Raw genomic sequence first — 15,986 nt, 5'->3', positions numbered from 1 at the left:
TTCCGATTACATGTACCATATGTAATGATATTTGAATCTAAGTAGATTGCAGAGCACAAAATTTATGTTAACTAAAAACCCTGAAGTGAAACATTTCTACCGTATTACCAAGAAAATTACACAAAAGTGGACAGAAGAATGAAAAAAAGGTGTTAAAAGTGCATCGATCGAAGTGTACAGTACTTTAAACAGAGCCAAAATAACCCGTTAGAATATATACAGAATAAAGACGTTACACTTTTAATGTTGTGATCATTACATAACTTTAGAAAACATATTTAATAATAGGGATAATGGGTGAAGCATCGTTTTCTTTTTTTTTGTTATCACTGTATCAAACAATTTTTTTACCATACGGTTGGGAAGATTGTAAAGTACACTAAATGTAATTCCACATCTATGTTTCAGAACATTTTCATCGATCATAATTTACTCTATTTCATGATGTATGAAACAAACAGATGTCACACTTATTTTTTGTGTTTATAAATACATTTGTCTAAAACTTGATAAAGAATCACTAATACCACTGTATAACATCGTCAAAGAACATAGGATTGTTTTGCTCAAATAATTTTGCATTCTGCACTTCAATAGTAAAATTTTATTACAGAGGTGAATTTTACAGTAGTTTTCATATCTAGTTGTAGTACGAAAACTTATACAGCACAGAAAAAAAATAAAAACATACTAGGTAAATATAAAAAGAAACCCTTAGTGACAACACAAACGTCAAAATAAACAACATCGACACCAGTAAAACGTATTTGGGTACAGGTACTAGATACATGGTAAAGATAAGTTTTTTTTAAAGAATACGAACATGGCGAGAGAAAGAAAGGAGAAACGACAAATTTAAGAATAAGTAGGGTTCAATATAGACAAATTGCGCTGATAAGACGAACAGTAATGTAAAACCATTCTCAAAGCAAATATGAAAGAATATCCAAGGGAACCACGGTTATAGCGTTAATCAAAAGAATGTAATCCAGGCACAAAGACCAGATATGGAAAACAGACGTACACAACAAAGAACATAAAGTAACTAAAATAATACATACAAAGTAATAAAGTAATGAAATTATGACAACAAACATCGATTTATTTGTTTCAGTGAAACATTTGGTGATTTTTTTCCATTTCGCAGTTTTTTTATATTTTGGCATGTAACTTTAAACAAGGCACAAGACACAGGTTGTCAGTTAAATTGTGTAGCATATGCACGAACATCCACATTCAGTTGTCGTTATAATTGTGACATGTATGACTATATTGTGAAAATTATTAATATAACGTGCATAGAAACATTTAAGCCTGAATAAATGATCAATGAATTTTTATACCTAAAGTCAAATTATCATAAGAATAAGGCAGGAGTTGAATTCTTACTCCTTTGTATGATATGCATTCCTTACAGAAGATGAAGTCTCAGTACGGTAATTACAAAACCAATTTATTATATAATAACCTTCGACCTTACAAGAACTGAGAGTCCGATTGCTGTCTGGCAGAAAGTTTACTTATAATACCGAGTAAGGATCTTTAATAGTTTCGAATCGTTAACAGAAACAAAACGTTTATCTGTTTATAGCTCACATTTATAAGTTTTGTTAATTAATCAAGCCTAATAAATCTTAATTGATATTAAACTGTATAATGCATGATTATTTGTTTAAATATCAATATAATCAACTACGTCTTCATACACGTTACACTTGTCTCATAATCAAGTATAAAACATCTTATCTATAACTGATAACATAATTTATTAATTATACTATTAACAAAATCACTCCACTATTTACAGACTTAATAAGTTTCTTTAGTAATTTATATTGTTGTGTTATTATTATTATGGGTATGATAACATGAAAGTAATTAACAATGTATTGGGTACCCGGTAATGTTTGACATATGTTTCTCTTTTCTCAAGAAAATAACATTTCTTTTATTATTACTTTTTTTAAATATTCGGTGCGTTTCTGTAAATTACCTGTATGCTTGAAATTCATATTTTGGAAGTGAAATACGTCACTGCCACGATTAAAGCGATTTCCTTATTTCATATTCAAAGAAACTAAGACAAAACTAACCAAACGAATAAACAAAAAAAAAAAAAAAAAAAAAAAAAGAGAAGGAAAATAAGGTAAGTAAACGAGCAACCATGATTCTGCCAAAACGATGGCAGCATGGATAAGCTGTACCGGCAGGGTCCATGAATATGTCTTTATAAAAAAAACCTCTTTTCAACAGGGTAAACATTTACGTACCGTGGACTTAAGTTAAACGAAAAAGACGCATGTGTTTATAAATAGTATGCAAATTATTCATATTGTCTTATCGGGTAAAAGGTGCTTTAAGAGCGTATTAGATATTTTTCGATGAAATAACGGGTAAGGGATACAACATGTGCCACTTTTTTTTAATGATTTTGCCTGATTCGTGTACATAATTGTACTAAAAAGCTGCTCTTGTACTGCTCAATGTCATTAATCCGAGCAAATATCATATTGGTATTAATAAAGTTATCCTTGCTATTTATAGCAATTTATAAATTGAGCTGTTGTATTGCAAAAATATAAAGAACAAATATTAATTAAACAAAGTTATGACATTTACACTCCAGGGTGCTATAAATTACTAGGTCACTAGAGAACGTTATCGTTACAATACAAACACCAGTTAACATTCAGAATTCAATTTGTTTGAGTAATGAAAATTAAATATATTAAGATTTTAACTGATGCTCGTAATATCTTGATTGTATAGAACAATTCAAATCATTTGGTAATCATATATATTTCTTGGTTGACATTTAACAATAATTTCATTGGAATATCTGTTCAAACGTATTTCAATAATGAAACAATTATTAGTAAAGTAATCATTAGAACCATTACATCGACGTTAAAATGGATCCAATATCAGAGATGCATTTCATGTCAATTTTGTGTTGTTTGGTACAATAGCATAAGGTTTGAAAGGAGCAGTCTGGGAAAGTATTCATGCGTTATTTTTTTTAACGCCGTCTTGTTATTGTTTCGAGGTCAGAGAAACAAATACTGGTCTAATTGTAAGATATAACACAGCAGCTAAATCTCAGTCAAATAACTAGTTCAACTTGTCTTTTGGCTAGACGGTATTGAATTCAAATGAAATACATCAGTTTTAATTGATCATGACTGCACAGAACTAACTTGTTTATTTTAGACTTCCATATACTGTTGTCACTTGTACACACGAATATAACTAAGGTTGAAATCTTTACAATGTTTACAAGCTTATGGACCTACTTTTATCATGATTTCCTGCAACTTTTCACTTTTTTTACTTACTTTTTCAAATGAAATATTTCTTGCTTGTTTTGATCAAACATAGTCATGTACATGATATATATATATATTCTATTCGCTACCACTGCTCCATTGGATCAAATTGATACATACAGGGAAGATAACGTAAACTTAAAATATAGCTTTCGCTGGCGGCCGGGTCATTCCTCCTCGTAGGATTGATCTAGGGCTCTAACTTACTACACCATGTATGGTAGTACGGGACAGTTCATCTAGGTATTATTATGTAGGGTAGAGGATCAAATTAATGATGCATGTCACAACAAATCAATATTATATAAACGTCTCAGAATGTGTCGACTCTATTCGCTACACTGCTCCATCGGATCAAATTGAAACAGGGAATATAACGTTAACTTATAGAAGGGTCTGAAAAATTCCAAACGATGTTAGAACTGTCAAATATGCGATGCAATTTTTGGTCGTTCCCTCCGCGGGACTCGAACTCCTCTGACATCTATTGCAACATCGCCTGCACAAAGTCCAGTGCCCAAGACCACTCGGCCAGCTAGGCTATATTAATATATGTAGGTTCCTGCATTGTATGTCGTGAACAACTAAAAAATGCACCATCAATTCATCTGTGTTTCTAAAAATCGTGATGCTTACCCTGCTAGTTCAACTGGTCCATACTGAAATTTTTTAGTAGATGCTTATTTTTGTAAATGTTTTAGATTCTTTGGTTTAGATATTGTGTTTATTGTCTCCATTATGATTTTTTATCTTTGCCCCTGCACTTCAGTACTTCTGGATTCCGCAATCTTTTGAATATAAAGTAAAGTGTAATCACTATATTTTGGCCAACTAATGATCTGCAAATTGAATGTTTTACTTTTACATGTGATCATTCCGTTATTAGACAGCTAACTATTATAACTGGAAACCCTAGTGTTTGTTAGGCTTCATTCACAGTTTTGGTCAGCTGACTCCTTATTCATTTGGTGACCATTAAATTTTCACACATCAGAAGCGAATTATATTTGGTCGCAAGGTTTGACATTCCCAAGCCATATTTCCATTCAGGAAAAAACATTGGCACAGTATATAATCCAATTATTAATGACAACTGCACAGTATGCTTACAGTGCTTAATACAAAGGCAATGTCCAAATTATCAAATTTTAAGATTAATTGAAAAAGAGAAAAGGAAAAATCAAATAGTATATACAACACGCAAATTAAGGTATACACTTCAAGTCAGTAATACAAAGCCATATCGTCAAAATACTAGACAAAATATCAAGGAAACAGGAACGAAAACTTTAAAGAGAAAAGGAAAAATCAAATAGTATATACAACACGCAAATTAAGGTATACACTTCAAGTCAGTAATACAAAGCCATATCGTCAAAATACTAGACAAAATATCAAGGAAACAGGAACGAAAACTTTAAGTTCCATAAATAGCTGGGAGAAGATAAACTGGTAAAAATATATATTTGACAACATACTATCAAAAATAATAGGCATGAAACTGCATCATTACTGACCTAGAAATACTAACAAGACTTATTGTAGGCACATTTTGCTGCAATATTTCACAATTGTAAACATTTCTTATATAGTCATTATGGAAAAATAATTATCTTTTATTCGAAACTATGTTTATTGTTTTGTTTTGGGAAGACGGACCAAAAGAATTTTAATTCATTGTAGATGATTTTTAGTTTAAAAAAAAGACGTTTAAAAAGAATTTCGACCAAACCAGGAAAAGTAGTCTCCAAAAACAGACGCCCCTAAACTTGCTCACTGGGTTCGATACACTTAAAATGCCTTATATTAGATCCTTTTTAGACACTGTATGCGAAAATACAAAACTAAACGTGTGCTGGAATTGTGACCGATATTTCCAAAGATTTCAATTGGGTCGAATCTCGATCTTCCAAATAGAACCCATTTGGTGGGAAGTTTGACATAAATCTAAATATTTTGACTGCATCTCATATGTAATGAAGCAGTAGAAATGACAAAGGTTAATACGAGGGTAATTCTGTTGACAAAACAATGTGGGGAACTTCAATAAGACAACAGATGAAGACGTCGTCAAACACAAAGAAATTAAAACGTATACCTCACTAAACCGGAGAATGTAGTCGGGTGTTCCGGAAGAGTTGGCAGTCCCTGTGTCTCACAAGGCACCCACCATGTTACTTGTTATCAAAATAATACCTTTACTGGACAATTTTTAAATGATAATTTCTTTTCTTTTGAGAAGGAAATGGTATGTCAGAATTTATGACAGCTGCTTTTGTGTAGAAAGGTCCATGGGCAAAACAATTAGGTTAATTGACTATTACTGTGCCTATAATTATTGTATTACTGTTGTTTGTTGCTATTTAGAGATAAGTATCAATTAATAATTCATGTATTTAAAAGCTTTGTATAAATCATTATGAAACATTCTATAACAGTGCATTTAGGAAAATATGAAAAGCACAGTAATGACCACAGAATAATTTATGAAAGGATTTTACTCAGGGGAATATAGTTTGTGATCATACATCTACTGTGACAATTCGTCGGAAATGAGCATCATATATATTGCCCGTGACTGATCTCTCTTTCATATGACTATCAATTAATTGTACAAAATAGAGATTTCTGAGCATCACTTATTATGCGTATAACCGATGTCACAAAGCCTGGGAGTCATTTTCTTCTATACTTCACATCTAGGCTTTTAACGGAAAACAATTTACAAGTATTCATAGAAGAGCACAACCGCATATCACAAACAAATAATGTATTGCTGTCGATTTCTATTAAGAGATTCTTGTAAATTGAAAATATAAATCAACAAATAGTAGAATACTTGTGGAGTCCGAGTTTATTTTTAGAACTCTATATGTTTCGGATACCACATTATTGTCCATGTCCCTTGACATTTGAATTATGTCTCTATTGGCCACTCTAATAGTTAATTCAATTACTACTGTTAAAAGGCTATTGCAATCAACGTTCAATTATTTCTCTGTTATTTCCCTATCATTTAGACTATATTTCTGTGTCATTTTATTGGAAAAATCGAAAAACTAAAACTCGTTATATATAATGAAATTCTTGTAATAATTGAAGAAGCGGGATATTCTTTTTTTTAATACGATATGCTAGAAAACTCTTAATATTAAAGGCAACCAACGTTTAAGTGATATGAAAACGGAGCTCTAAGATCAATGTCGGACTTAAAAATAGATTAATATTTAAGCTTCATCCAGCTTTCAACTTGTATATATAAAATTTGGCGATGTGGTATGATTGCCAAAGGGACATTCATCCAACAAATACCAAGCAATATTAAACTTCTACATGTCACCCTACGGTCTACCGTGATGGGCGAACCACATACCATGAAGCCAACTGTAAAAAGCCTTTAAATAAATGAAGTAAAACTTTCCATAAAAGAGGAAAATAGACCTAATCTATATAGCAAAAACGCAAAACGAATAACAAAGAACATACGCAACCACGACAACCACTTGATTACAAGTTCCTGGCTTAGGACGTGCACATAAAGTATACGGCGGGGTTAAACATGTTTGTAACGACTCTATCTTCTAAACTTGGACAGTAGTGGAAAAATACAACACTAAAACGAAAATCTATCGAATTTGGATCTAACTCTTAAAACTGATACAGAATATATCTTAACAAATAGGACAACAAACTGTACCAACATCGAAGGAGTACTCGCTTTTTCTGTAATCTAGTTAAAAATCCGAAAGCAACAGATAGGCACACCAAGTTCACACAAAAATGTACATTCTCTAGCATTGCAGTAATGCTTCAACGATTGTACAACTTCAGTTGTTGTTTTTTTGTTTTTTGTAAGAACTTATTTTTTCATGCTTTAAGTAAAATACCTTTATATCCTAGAAATGACTTCTTAGACACAGGTATAATCAACCTTTGTTGATATCATTACTACAGAACTTTTACTGTCGTCATTACAATTTGATTGACCGATATGAAATTTCTATCTCACTAATTAGTCAAGATACACGTCTTACCGGGTTGACAACCCACCGAACTAGACAATTTTCGGATTTTAAATTATTTGCAATGATTCGGGTGCTGCTTGTTGAACAGGACATTCTTACTCTTCCGGGACATATGATGTCGCTCCCGATTTTGTGAGCGAATGCTTAGTTCTTGTGTGTTCTGTCTTGTCTTACTTATCTTCAGTTTTATATAAAAATGTATGTGTACTTTATTCATTGTATATCTTGTAGATCTTCTCGGTTTCCTGTTCTCACAATTTTGCCATGTACTTGGAACTTGCCGTGCAATTTTGATGCTATTTTTATCCAATATTAATGCCTCATGTGTATTTAAACGATGTTTGACATGGTAATTTTGTAGACTTTTTACGAGCACATCGTATCATGACAAAAAACAAACACAATGCCAGAAAAAAATTGACCCGAACTCTGCGCATCCGGTATGACTGCTCTGAGGTTATACCCGTAATAGAAAATTTACAATTACCTGTGTCATCCTTTAAAAAATTATCAATCAAGAATACAAGACATAATTAGTAAGTTTCGTTCTTTAAATACCACTTTTAAGTAAAATTGTTAAAAAAATCTCTAAAATTATATAGAATTCGATAAATTGACTGGCTTCGAGGGGATTCCATAATGTGTAATAACCCATGACATGTTGACCTAGTAAACAATGAACTACATGTGATTTGGAATTGCTTACCTGTTTTCATATAGAAGATCAAAACCATATTCTTTTTTTATGAATCTCAAAAGAAAATGATTCGCCATATGCAAATTTAAACATAAACGAATAAAGAATAAACGAAAGTTTTATCTGCCATAATCACACAAGAGCGTCTGCTTTACTTCGACATTAACCTTAGATAGTGTTATATTCTGATTGGCTAGAACATTATTTTAAAGTAGTAAATAAAGGAAAGCTTTCAATGTGTTAGTAATACTGATATAAATGAGAAAAAAAAACTTAAAAAAAAAATATTTTCTTAAATTTCTTCTAATTTTATACAATGCAAAAGAAAAAAAATCTTTCTCTGCCCTTGACACACAATGCCTTGCTAACCCAATCTCCTCTGAAGTTGTAAAAATGGTTGGACTACCCATTCTTGGTTATCAGTCCCTGTAATATTTCTTAATTGTAATCTGAATGTGCCTTCTAGGACATCATGTCGTCTAGCTGCATATCTAATACTTTCTCCCCTAGTTCTGACATCAGCAAAAGCCTCTTTTAACATTTCTAAATTATAATTTTCTCAAAAGAAAAGAAAAACAATTGAAACACCATATGCTAACATCGAGAAAGAAATTCCATCAACATCAAATGCTGTGTCAAAAACAAACAAATCAGATTGAAATAAAATAAATGGAAAATTTAGGAAGGGGTCTTCAAAGGAAAAGGACTTGCAAAGTCAACAAAAACAAACACTTCTTCTGAAAAGAAGTCAAATGTTTTAATGCAAGAGGATGGTGATGAGCTTGAGGCTGAGGATACAGAAACTTCCATGGTGTGTGGAAAATGTCAGCCAGATTGACTCAAACTGGATCTAAGCCTTAAAATTGTTAACTGGGCACAATATGATTGCTGTCTTAAGTGGGTCCATTTGAAGTATTGTACCGAGGAGGAACACATATCTAAAACTAATAACTTCTACTATCCCTTGCGTGTTACCCCACAGAGCATTTTATAAATAACTTGATTTTGTGATTGAAGCATAGACATGTACAATATATATTAATTAATATTATAACTACCTAATCAGTTATTTAATAAAAGAAACTTGTTCATTTAGCTCTACTTAAAAATCACATTATCTCTAAGGTATCACAACAACTACAATTCGAACCCATCGTTTTGCAACTTTTATTGGTTGAAATCAACTAAAACAGTTTGCTTTGTTCAATGAATGTTCTGAGCAATTTGTGAAACTTAATTTGAAGTTTCAAAATCATTCCTTTATCTATACCCAGGTGTTTATTCTAAAAATGCGCAGGATTACTGGACTTTCGTTGTTTACAAGAAAACAGCATGTTGGTTATATAGACAACAAATAAATCAAATTTGCTAATGCCACTGGTTATAAAGAATGATTTACTTAAAAAAAAACATTGTTTGTAGATTTAGTATTAGAAACTTTAAAGAACAGTTATATATTAGCTTATGTTTATGAAAGACAGCAAGTCTTAGGTACGCAGACATACCGGACTGCTCCGTATATTCTAAATCACGTCTGGCAAATTGTTTCCATTCAATTGCTTTTATTTCTGCTACAAGAAGAAAAGGAACTTATAGAAGATTGTTTTTTTTCCCATAATTTCGTAATAAAAGGTTTCTAATGGGGTTTTCTATAAACAATGGTATATTTCGTGGTATATATATAACAGGAGCAAAACTTAATTATGATTTCACTTTACATTACTTTTATAAATAGGTGCTATTAAAACAAGTACTCTACTGAACTTTCTGGGGTCGTGACCAGGTTGATCACTTGACATTCAAAGACGGTAGCAAAGGAGTAATCAGGGGAACCAAGATTCCAGCCGAAACCACAAGAATGTAATCCAGGGACAAAGATCAGACATGGAAGAGTAATCAAGGGAACCAAGGTTATAGCGAAAATCACAAGAATGTATTCCACGGACAAAGACCAGACATTAAAGAGTAATCATGGGAACCAAGGTTATAGCGGTAATCACAAGAATGTAACCCAAGGACAAAGACCAGACATGGAAGTGTAATCAAGGGAACCAAGGTTATAGCGGTAAACACAAGAATGTAACCCAGGAACAAAGATCAGACATGGAAGAGTAATCAGGGGAACCAAGACTCCAGCCGAAATCACAAGAATATAATCCAGGGACAAAGACCAGACATGGAAGAGTAATCACGGGAACCAAGGTTATAGCGGAAATCACAAGAATGTAACCCAGGGACAACGACCAGACATGGAAGAGTAATCAAGGGAACCAAGATTCCAGCCAAAATCACAAGAAAGTAATCCAGGGACAAAGACCAGACGTGGAAGAGTAATCAAGGGAACCAAGGTTATAGCGGTAATCACAAGAATGTAACCCAGGGACAAAGACCAGACATGGAAAACAGATGTACACAACAAAGAACATAAAGTAACTAAAATAATACATACAAAGTCACAAAAATAAATTAGCAACTTGGACTCCACTAAAAACTGGGAGCATGGACCAGGTGCACCGGTAGGGTAAGCGTCCTCTGTTTTTCTAGAAACATCCGCCGAGTTGCTAATAAAAAGTCAAGTCCAGGGTAGACGAAAGAGGGAAGGAAAAATATCACACGTTGAACAAATCCGTTTTCATGGTGCAGATGGATACACTGTAACGATCCACGAGTTCAAGATGATGACGACCAATAATCTTCTGTAGTGATGACATCAATCTTGTAGCAACATAACCCTGTTTCAGAAGCCTAATTATAAGAAGTCAAATCATCAATTTTAATATTTGTTAGGACCAAAATTTGATACCACGTTTAACTGCATTCGGAAAAAGTAACAAACCGTTAAATTGACACCAAATATTAAACAGCTATTGAAATATAGCAGTGCAACTAGAGCTGAACTAAAAAGGGATCTGGGTAGAATCATATCTTTTATGGTAAATGGTAGTTACATTACTTAAAACATACACAAATACATTAACCACTCAGGTCCAAGTATAAGTCCATGACAAATAAATGTGAAATGCACCATTTAGTATCTATAGCTTGCAGCGGACGAGATCATTACTTTAATATGCAGACATACACTACAGACGTTTATACACCTAATATGCACCTATGCATAAGCATTTATATGAATTTAATACGGTGGAAACATTTACACGAACAAAGATTGATTCTATCTAATGTAAATAATATTCAAAATCTTTAAAGTTGCTTCATATATATATATGAATTTTATTTCTTTCACAAGAATTGGTCTAGACTACAGTCCAAACTTCCACTTCCCATTTGTTCAAGACAATGTGTAAAACAGGTTTGTACTGGGATGGCCAATTGTAAAGCAAAGACACCAGACACCGTCAATTTAAGCAATTTCACGTCAGATGGCATTGGAATGTGGCCATGTTAATGCCTCTCCTCCAATGTTTTCATGAAACAAGATTTGGCTTTGAAATATAAACTTTGCAAAAACTGGTGTACAAATGTTATCATGAGAGGGAAGATTTATACAAAAGTGACGTCACAAAAACGTATTATCAGACATATCCATGTTAACATTCTGAATGAAAAATGATTTACAGGCGTTGTTCCGTTTTAATTCTGGAAACGCTTGAAGATATTTCAATAAGTCTTGTGCATTTCTGTGGGCAACCTTTTACCGTAAATAACCACTAATAAGGTTTCCCCATTTTTGTGTGCTTTATACACACTTCAAATGCTATATAGAATGGTGTTTATGTAGCATTCTTACAACGTCAATCTATCAAAGTAGTATCATGACATTATTGAACTACATTTAAGTTTGGAACAAATATCTGTATTCGTACATTGTCTTGTTATACATTTACCATTGAATAAATATCGCGGGGTTGTAAATTCAATATTTTAAAGAAAATAAGAATACAGAAACACGTTTTTATATTGGAAACAAAAGGTTAAATATATCCACCATGTAAAAATAAAATTTTGACTTTTGATATTTCATGTATCAGCGTTATATTTTGTAGCAAATTGTTGAAACGAGCGCTAAACCCTCCCCGAAATTTGAGTGGTTCATATTGTAAAGAAATTTCAAGCTAATTCTACTTCATGACGAAATCTGTGGTATCATATCATAGTCATTGGTACAACAGTTTCGTTATCCATAAAAATGATAAAAATCTATAATAAAAATATGCATATGTTTCCATTTTAGTCAGAATATCATAAATTTCGTTACGGTTACAATGTCATTATACCATGTATTAACAACAGCTTGGCAGACTGAAAGCAATTTTACTTTTTATGAATAACCTGTAATATTTTCTGCTTTTGTACTACGTAGTTATACTTTGTCTATGAACGATATGTTAGTTTAGTACATCTTTTTGACATTTTAAATCGAATTAGAATAAGTTTATATCTATACAATTTACTATATCCCAATGATTATAACATTTAACCATTTCAAAACCAATTTAAGTAATTGAATACTATGAAATAATCGTATAAATAACTTTTGATCATATCTATAAAACTTATGTCAAGCGATGCCTGTAATAAATAAAGAGATTGTGTTTATTCTAGACTGACAAAATGAAATTCAAAATGCAAAACAAAATGTCTTACCGTCTTCACTGTCATGATGTGGAACAGTAGGTACCAAGCTCTGAGCTCTCTTTCTCTCAAGCACTGCAGGTGGTACCCAAAATTTCTCACTAACATCCCTTGAAGGAGAACTCGGGCTTGAGCCCATTTTCCGTGAGACCGGCATCCATTCAGTTGAAAAGTAACCCTCTTAAAGTCTTTTTATTGTATTTACATCTAAAGCTGACAAAACATAAGACACTGATGCTTTATCTGCTTAATTTAATATTCTTTGCTCCGATGCACTTTATATCCGTTCAAAATTCTTCCAATAGAAATCGTTCTCTTACCAATATATAGACGGAAGCGTTTGTGTGACGTGCAGTAACAGCAATAGTAGTATGAAAATCGTTGCCGGTACGACTAAGGTTCACTACAATCTGATAATCCGGTTGTGTCTCGGTACGGCCTTTTGCATCAGCGATCGATTAATAGTGTTAGCCTTCTAATCAGATTCAATTTACTGCTTAAGGATGATTTTTCCACAGACGTTAAATTGAAGTTTATCTACTTTTCTATAAAGAAAAAATCTGAAAAATGTTTGTCTATAATTGGTACACAAGACTTAAATACCAAAATCATCGTAAATCGCAAATGGTAACTAGGTAAATAGGTAAACAAGATGAATAAGAAGATATAAATCGTTGATTTCAATAATACCAACTATATATCCTATTGTCGTCATTTTCGATCAATTTTTGGGGTAATACTAGGTAGAAATATGAGGTATTTATTACCAAGGGTTTATCACAGCTAACAATAAAAGGCAAATATAGAATCAGAGTTTCAGGTTCAATGAAATGTGAGAATTAGCGACTTGTTCATTATGTACAGCAGTCTTTTTGAAAGAGACGTTGATCGTGATAGCAATTATTATTATTATTAGTAGTAGTATTATTATTTACGTTATTTGGTTTAACTGCTCGTAATTTAGTTATTATAACATTTCTGGAAGCCACAAAAGAGTAAGTGTACACCATTTTGTCAAGGCAGTCACTAAAATGCCCTAAATTTGACATTTTCGTATCATTTAATAAACTTTTAAAAATGTAGGTCGGTATACGTTTCATGTAGTAGAATGAAAAAAATAATGGAATGTTTAATTTCAACGATCACATTAGGAAAAACAAAACATTATATATATATTTTTTTTAAGAAAATGAATAAAATATGGAAAATGTATGTTCCCATAATGCATTTCACCCCTGTATTATTAATTCGTTATGTTATAGAAATCAGAAACGGTGTCTCAGATATAGATGTATCTGCTTCTGAATTGTTCCTTTGCAGATCATTTCAATCTATGAAATTATACCAATAATATGATTGAAGTATACATACATGATAACTGCATAGTCTACTCCTTAGTCCCTGTCAGGTTGTTGGGGTTTGTCTGACAATGACGACTAGACATGCACCATTTCAGGCATCGTTTTCGTACAAATGTATGTTGATATATTTGGTGATAAGCTGAAAATAACGTATCATCGTAATTGCCTCCTGATATCAAAGACCATATAATTATAATTGATTTGTATTTCAAACAAGTATCACATATAACATGTATAATTAAGTTATAAAACTGTGTTTGTTTATTCTTTCAATAGTAAGGAGTTAGATCTAGGGTAAGGGACATAATTCTGGAAATCATGGATATGTTTGTGTCATATTCAATTACACCGAAACCTACCAAGCTTTCATCTGAAACAGAATGAAGTCAGCCCAAGTTACTTTGATGTTTACATGAGATTGGTGTATAAATGGTGATTGATGTATAATGGTGAATACAAACATTCAAATGATTTATAAGAGTTGTATCCCTTACCTTAGGTCAACTTCATTAATTATGTCCCCGTTTTCCTTCATTTCACCAACAATTATCTATTCAATTGTAAGCTGTCTTTAATGGTGTGACATGTAAAAAACAAGATTTTTGTTTCATTAATAGTTTCTGGTTTCAATTTTATTTTATTTTTTTCTTTGTGGTTTCGTTGACCTTCGGTCATGTTTTGCGACTTGATTTAGCAAGAGTTAATTTTCTTAAGTTAATTTAAATGACTTTAAGTTTTTCTGAACTTCAAATCGAATATTGTCGCAACATGGAGATGATCTTTTTTCTATCATTTTCTTCGTGGTTTGTTTGTTGAAAATATGTTTCATTTGACATTTGAACTGGAAAAGGTTTAGCCTTTTGCATCACTTAGTTTACTTTTGTTGCTTTGTATGTATTGTTTATGTTATTTATGTTCTTTCTTGTGTATGTCTATTTTCCATGCCTGATCTTTGTCCCTGGATTACATTCTGAATCTTGGTTCCTTGATTACTCTTTCCCTGACGACCGGGTATGGCATATTCAGTGAGGCATTTGTTTCTAATGATAAACTAGAAAACTGTTAACTGAACTCTCATGGCGATACCGCCACACTCCCTCCACATGAACTTTATAGGAATCTCTATGTAATAAAGAATTTGGGAATGTTTCATCAAATTCAGTACGGCGGGTTCGGAGAAGTTGTCGATTAGAACTGGGGACGGATGAAAGATCGAATGAATGGATAGTATGACCTCCCGTTTTTCGGGAGCGGGGGAAGGGGGGGCTGTATGATAAAACATATTGTTTACCCTTTGAGGCCATATATTGGAGGATTTGTTTATAGTGGATCTCTTATATCTTCATAATTACCTTATATTTATATGTTTAATCTCTATCCGTTTGTGTGTTGTAATCCATGGAGGGAATCTAATGTATTATTGTGTGTTTGTTTTGTCAGTTTATTTTTAACTATAGTAAATGGAGTAGCTGCTTATGAAACTAGTTTAATTCCTCCAATTTTCTGAAGATTCCATGCACCTATCCGAAGTCAGGAAATGTTGGTCATTTTAAAATGTGTCTATGTTTCATTATATTACTTTAGTTCATAATGAGGAATTATCAGCGTTCTATCACCGTGGATTTATAACTCTTGACCTCGGGGTCGTATTAAAGTTATACTCATATGTTGCGTTACAACATTGTATCTACCGTCCATGTACTGGATTCCAAGACTCCACGAGAATCCAAACCATCCCTGCCTAATAGCTGTGTCTACACGATAATTAATCAATCCACTTTCGAAACTATTGACTCCCATACTCACAAATGTCAAAGAGGGTCTCCAGTCTTTCCTCCCGTAGTGGTATCAATTCAATATAGATCCTGAAAAATTCGAATGATCTTCTGGAAACCCTTAACTCTAGATTACCGTCAGAATATAATAGCTTCAAGGCCTACAATTTTTCAACCATTTATACAGCTATTCCCCAAACTCATTT

General features: G+C 32.5%; 1 protein-coding gene across 2 annotated transcripts in view; it reads right to left on the bottom strand.

Annotated features, from left to right (window-relative positions):
* LOC148611222 (synaptotagmin-6-like) overlaps positions 1–13,194 on the bottom strand; it is a 51,535-nt gene extending 38,341 nt beyond the window's left edge. The window contains exon 1 of one of the 2 annotated variants that reach the window (XM_088591527.1): positions 12,657–13,194. In XM_088591527.1, the coding sequence (XP_088447653.1) occupies positions 12,657–12,801 (145 nt within the window). In that variant the 5' untranslated portion in view covers positions 12,802–13,194. Of the gene's footprint in view, positions 1–8,057; positions 8,459–12,656 lie in introns of those variants that run through there. The other variant, XM_088591528.1, reaches the window with a different exon arrangement.
* Between the last annotated feature and the right edge of the window lie 2,792 nt (positions 13,195–15,986).

Source organism: Perna viridis, chromosome 7 (assembly GCF_037379345.1).
Source record: "Perna viridis isolate PV_CMFRI_1.1 ecotype Kerala chromosome 7, ASM3737934v1, whole genome shotgun sequence".
In the NCBI taxonomy this organism is placed as follows: domain Eukaryota; kingdom Metazoa; phylum Mollusca; class Bivalvia; order Mytilida; family Mytilidae; genus Perna; species Perna viridis.
The sequence above is the reverse complement of the archived record's forward strand: the minus strand, read 5'-3'. Positions and strand labels throughout refer to the sequence as shown.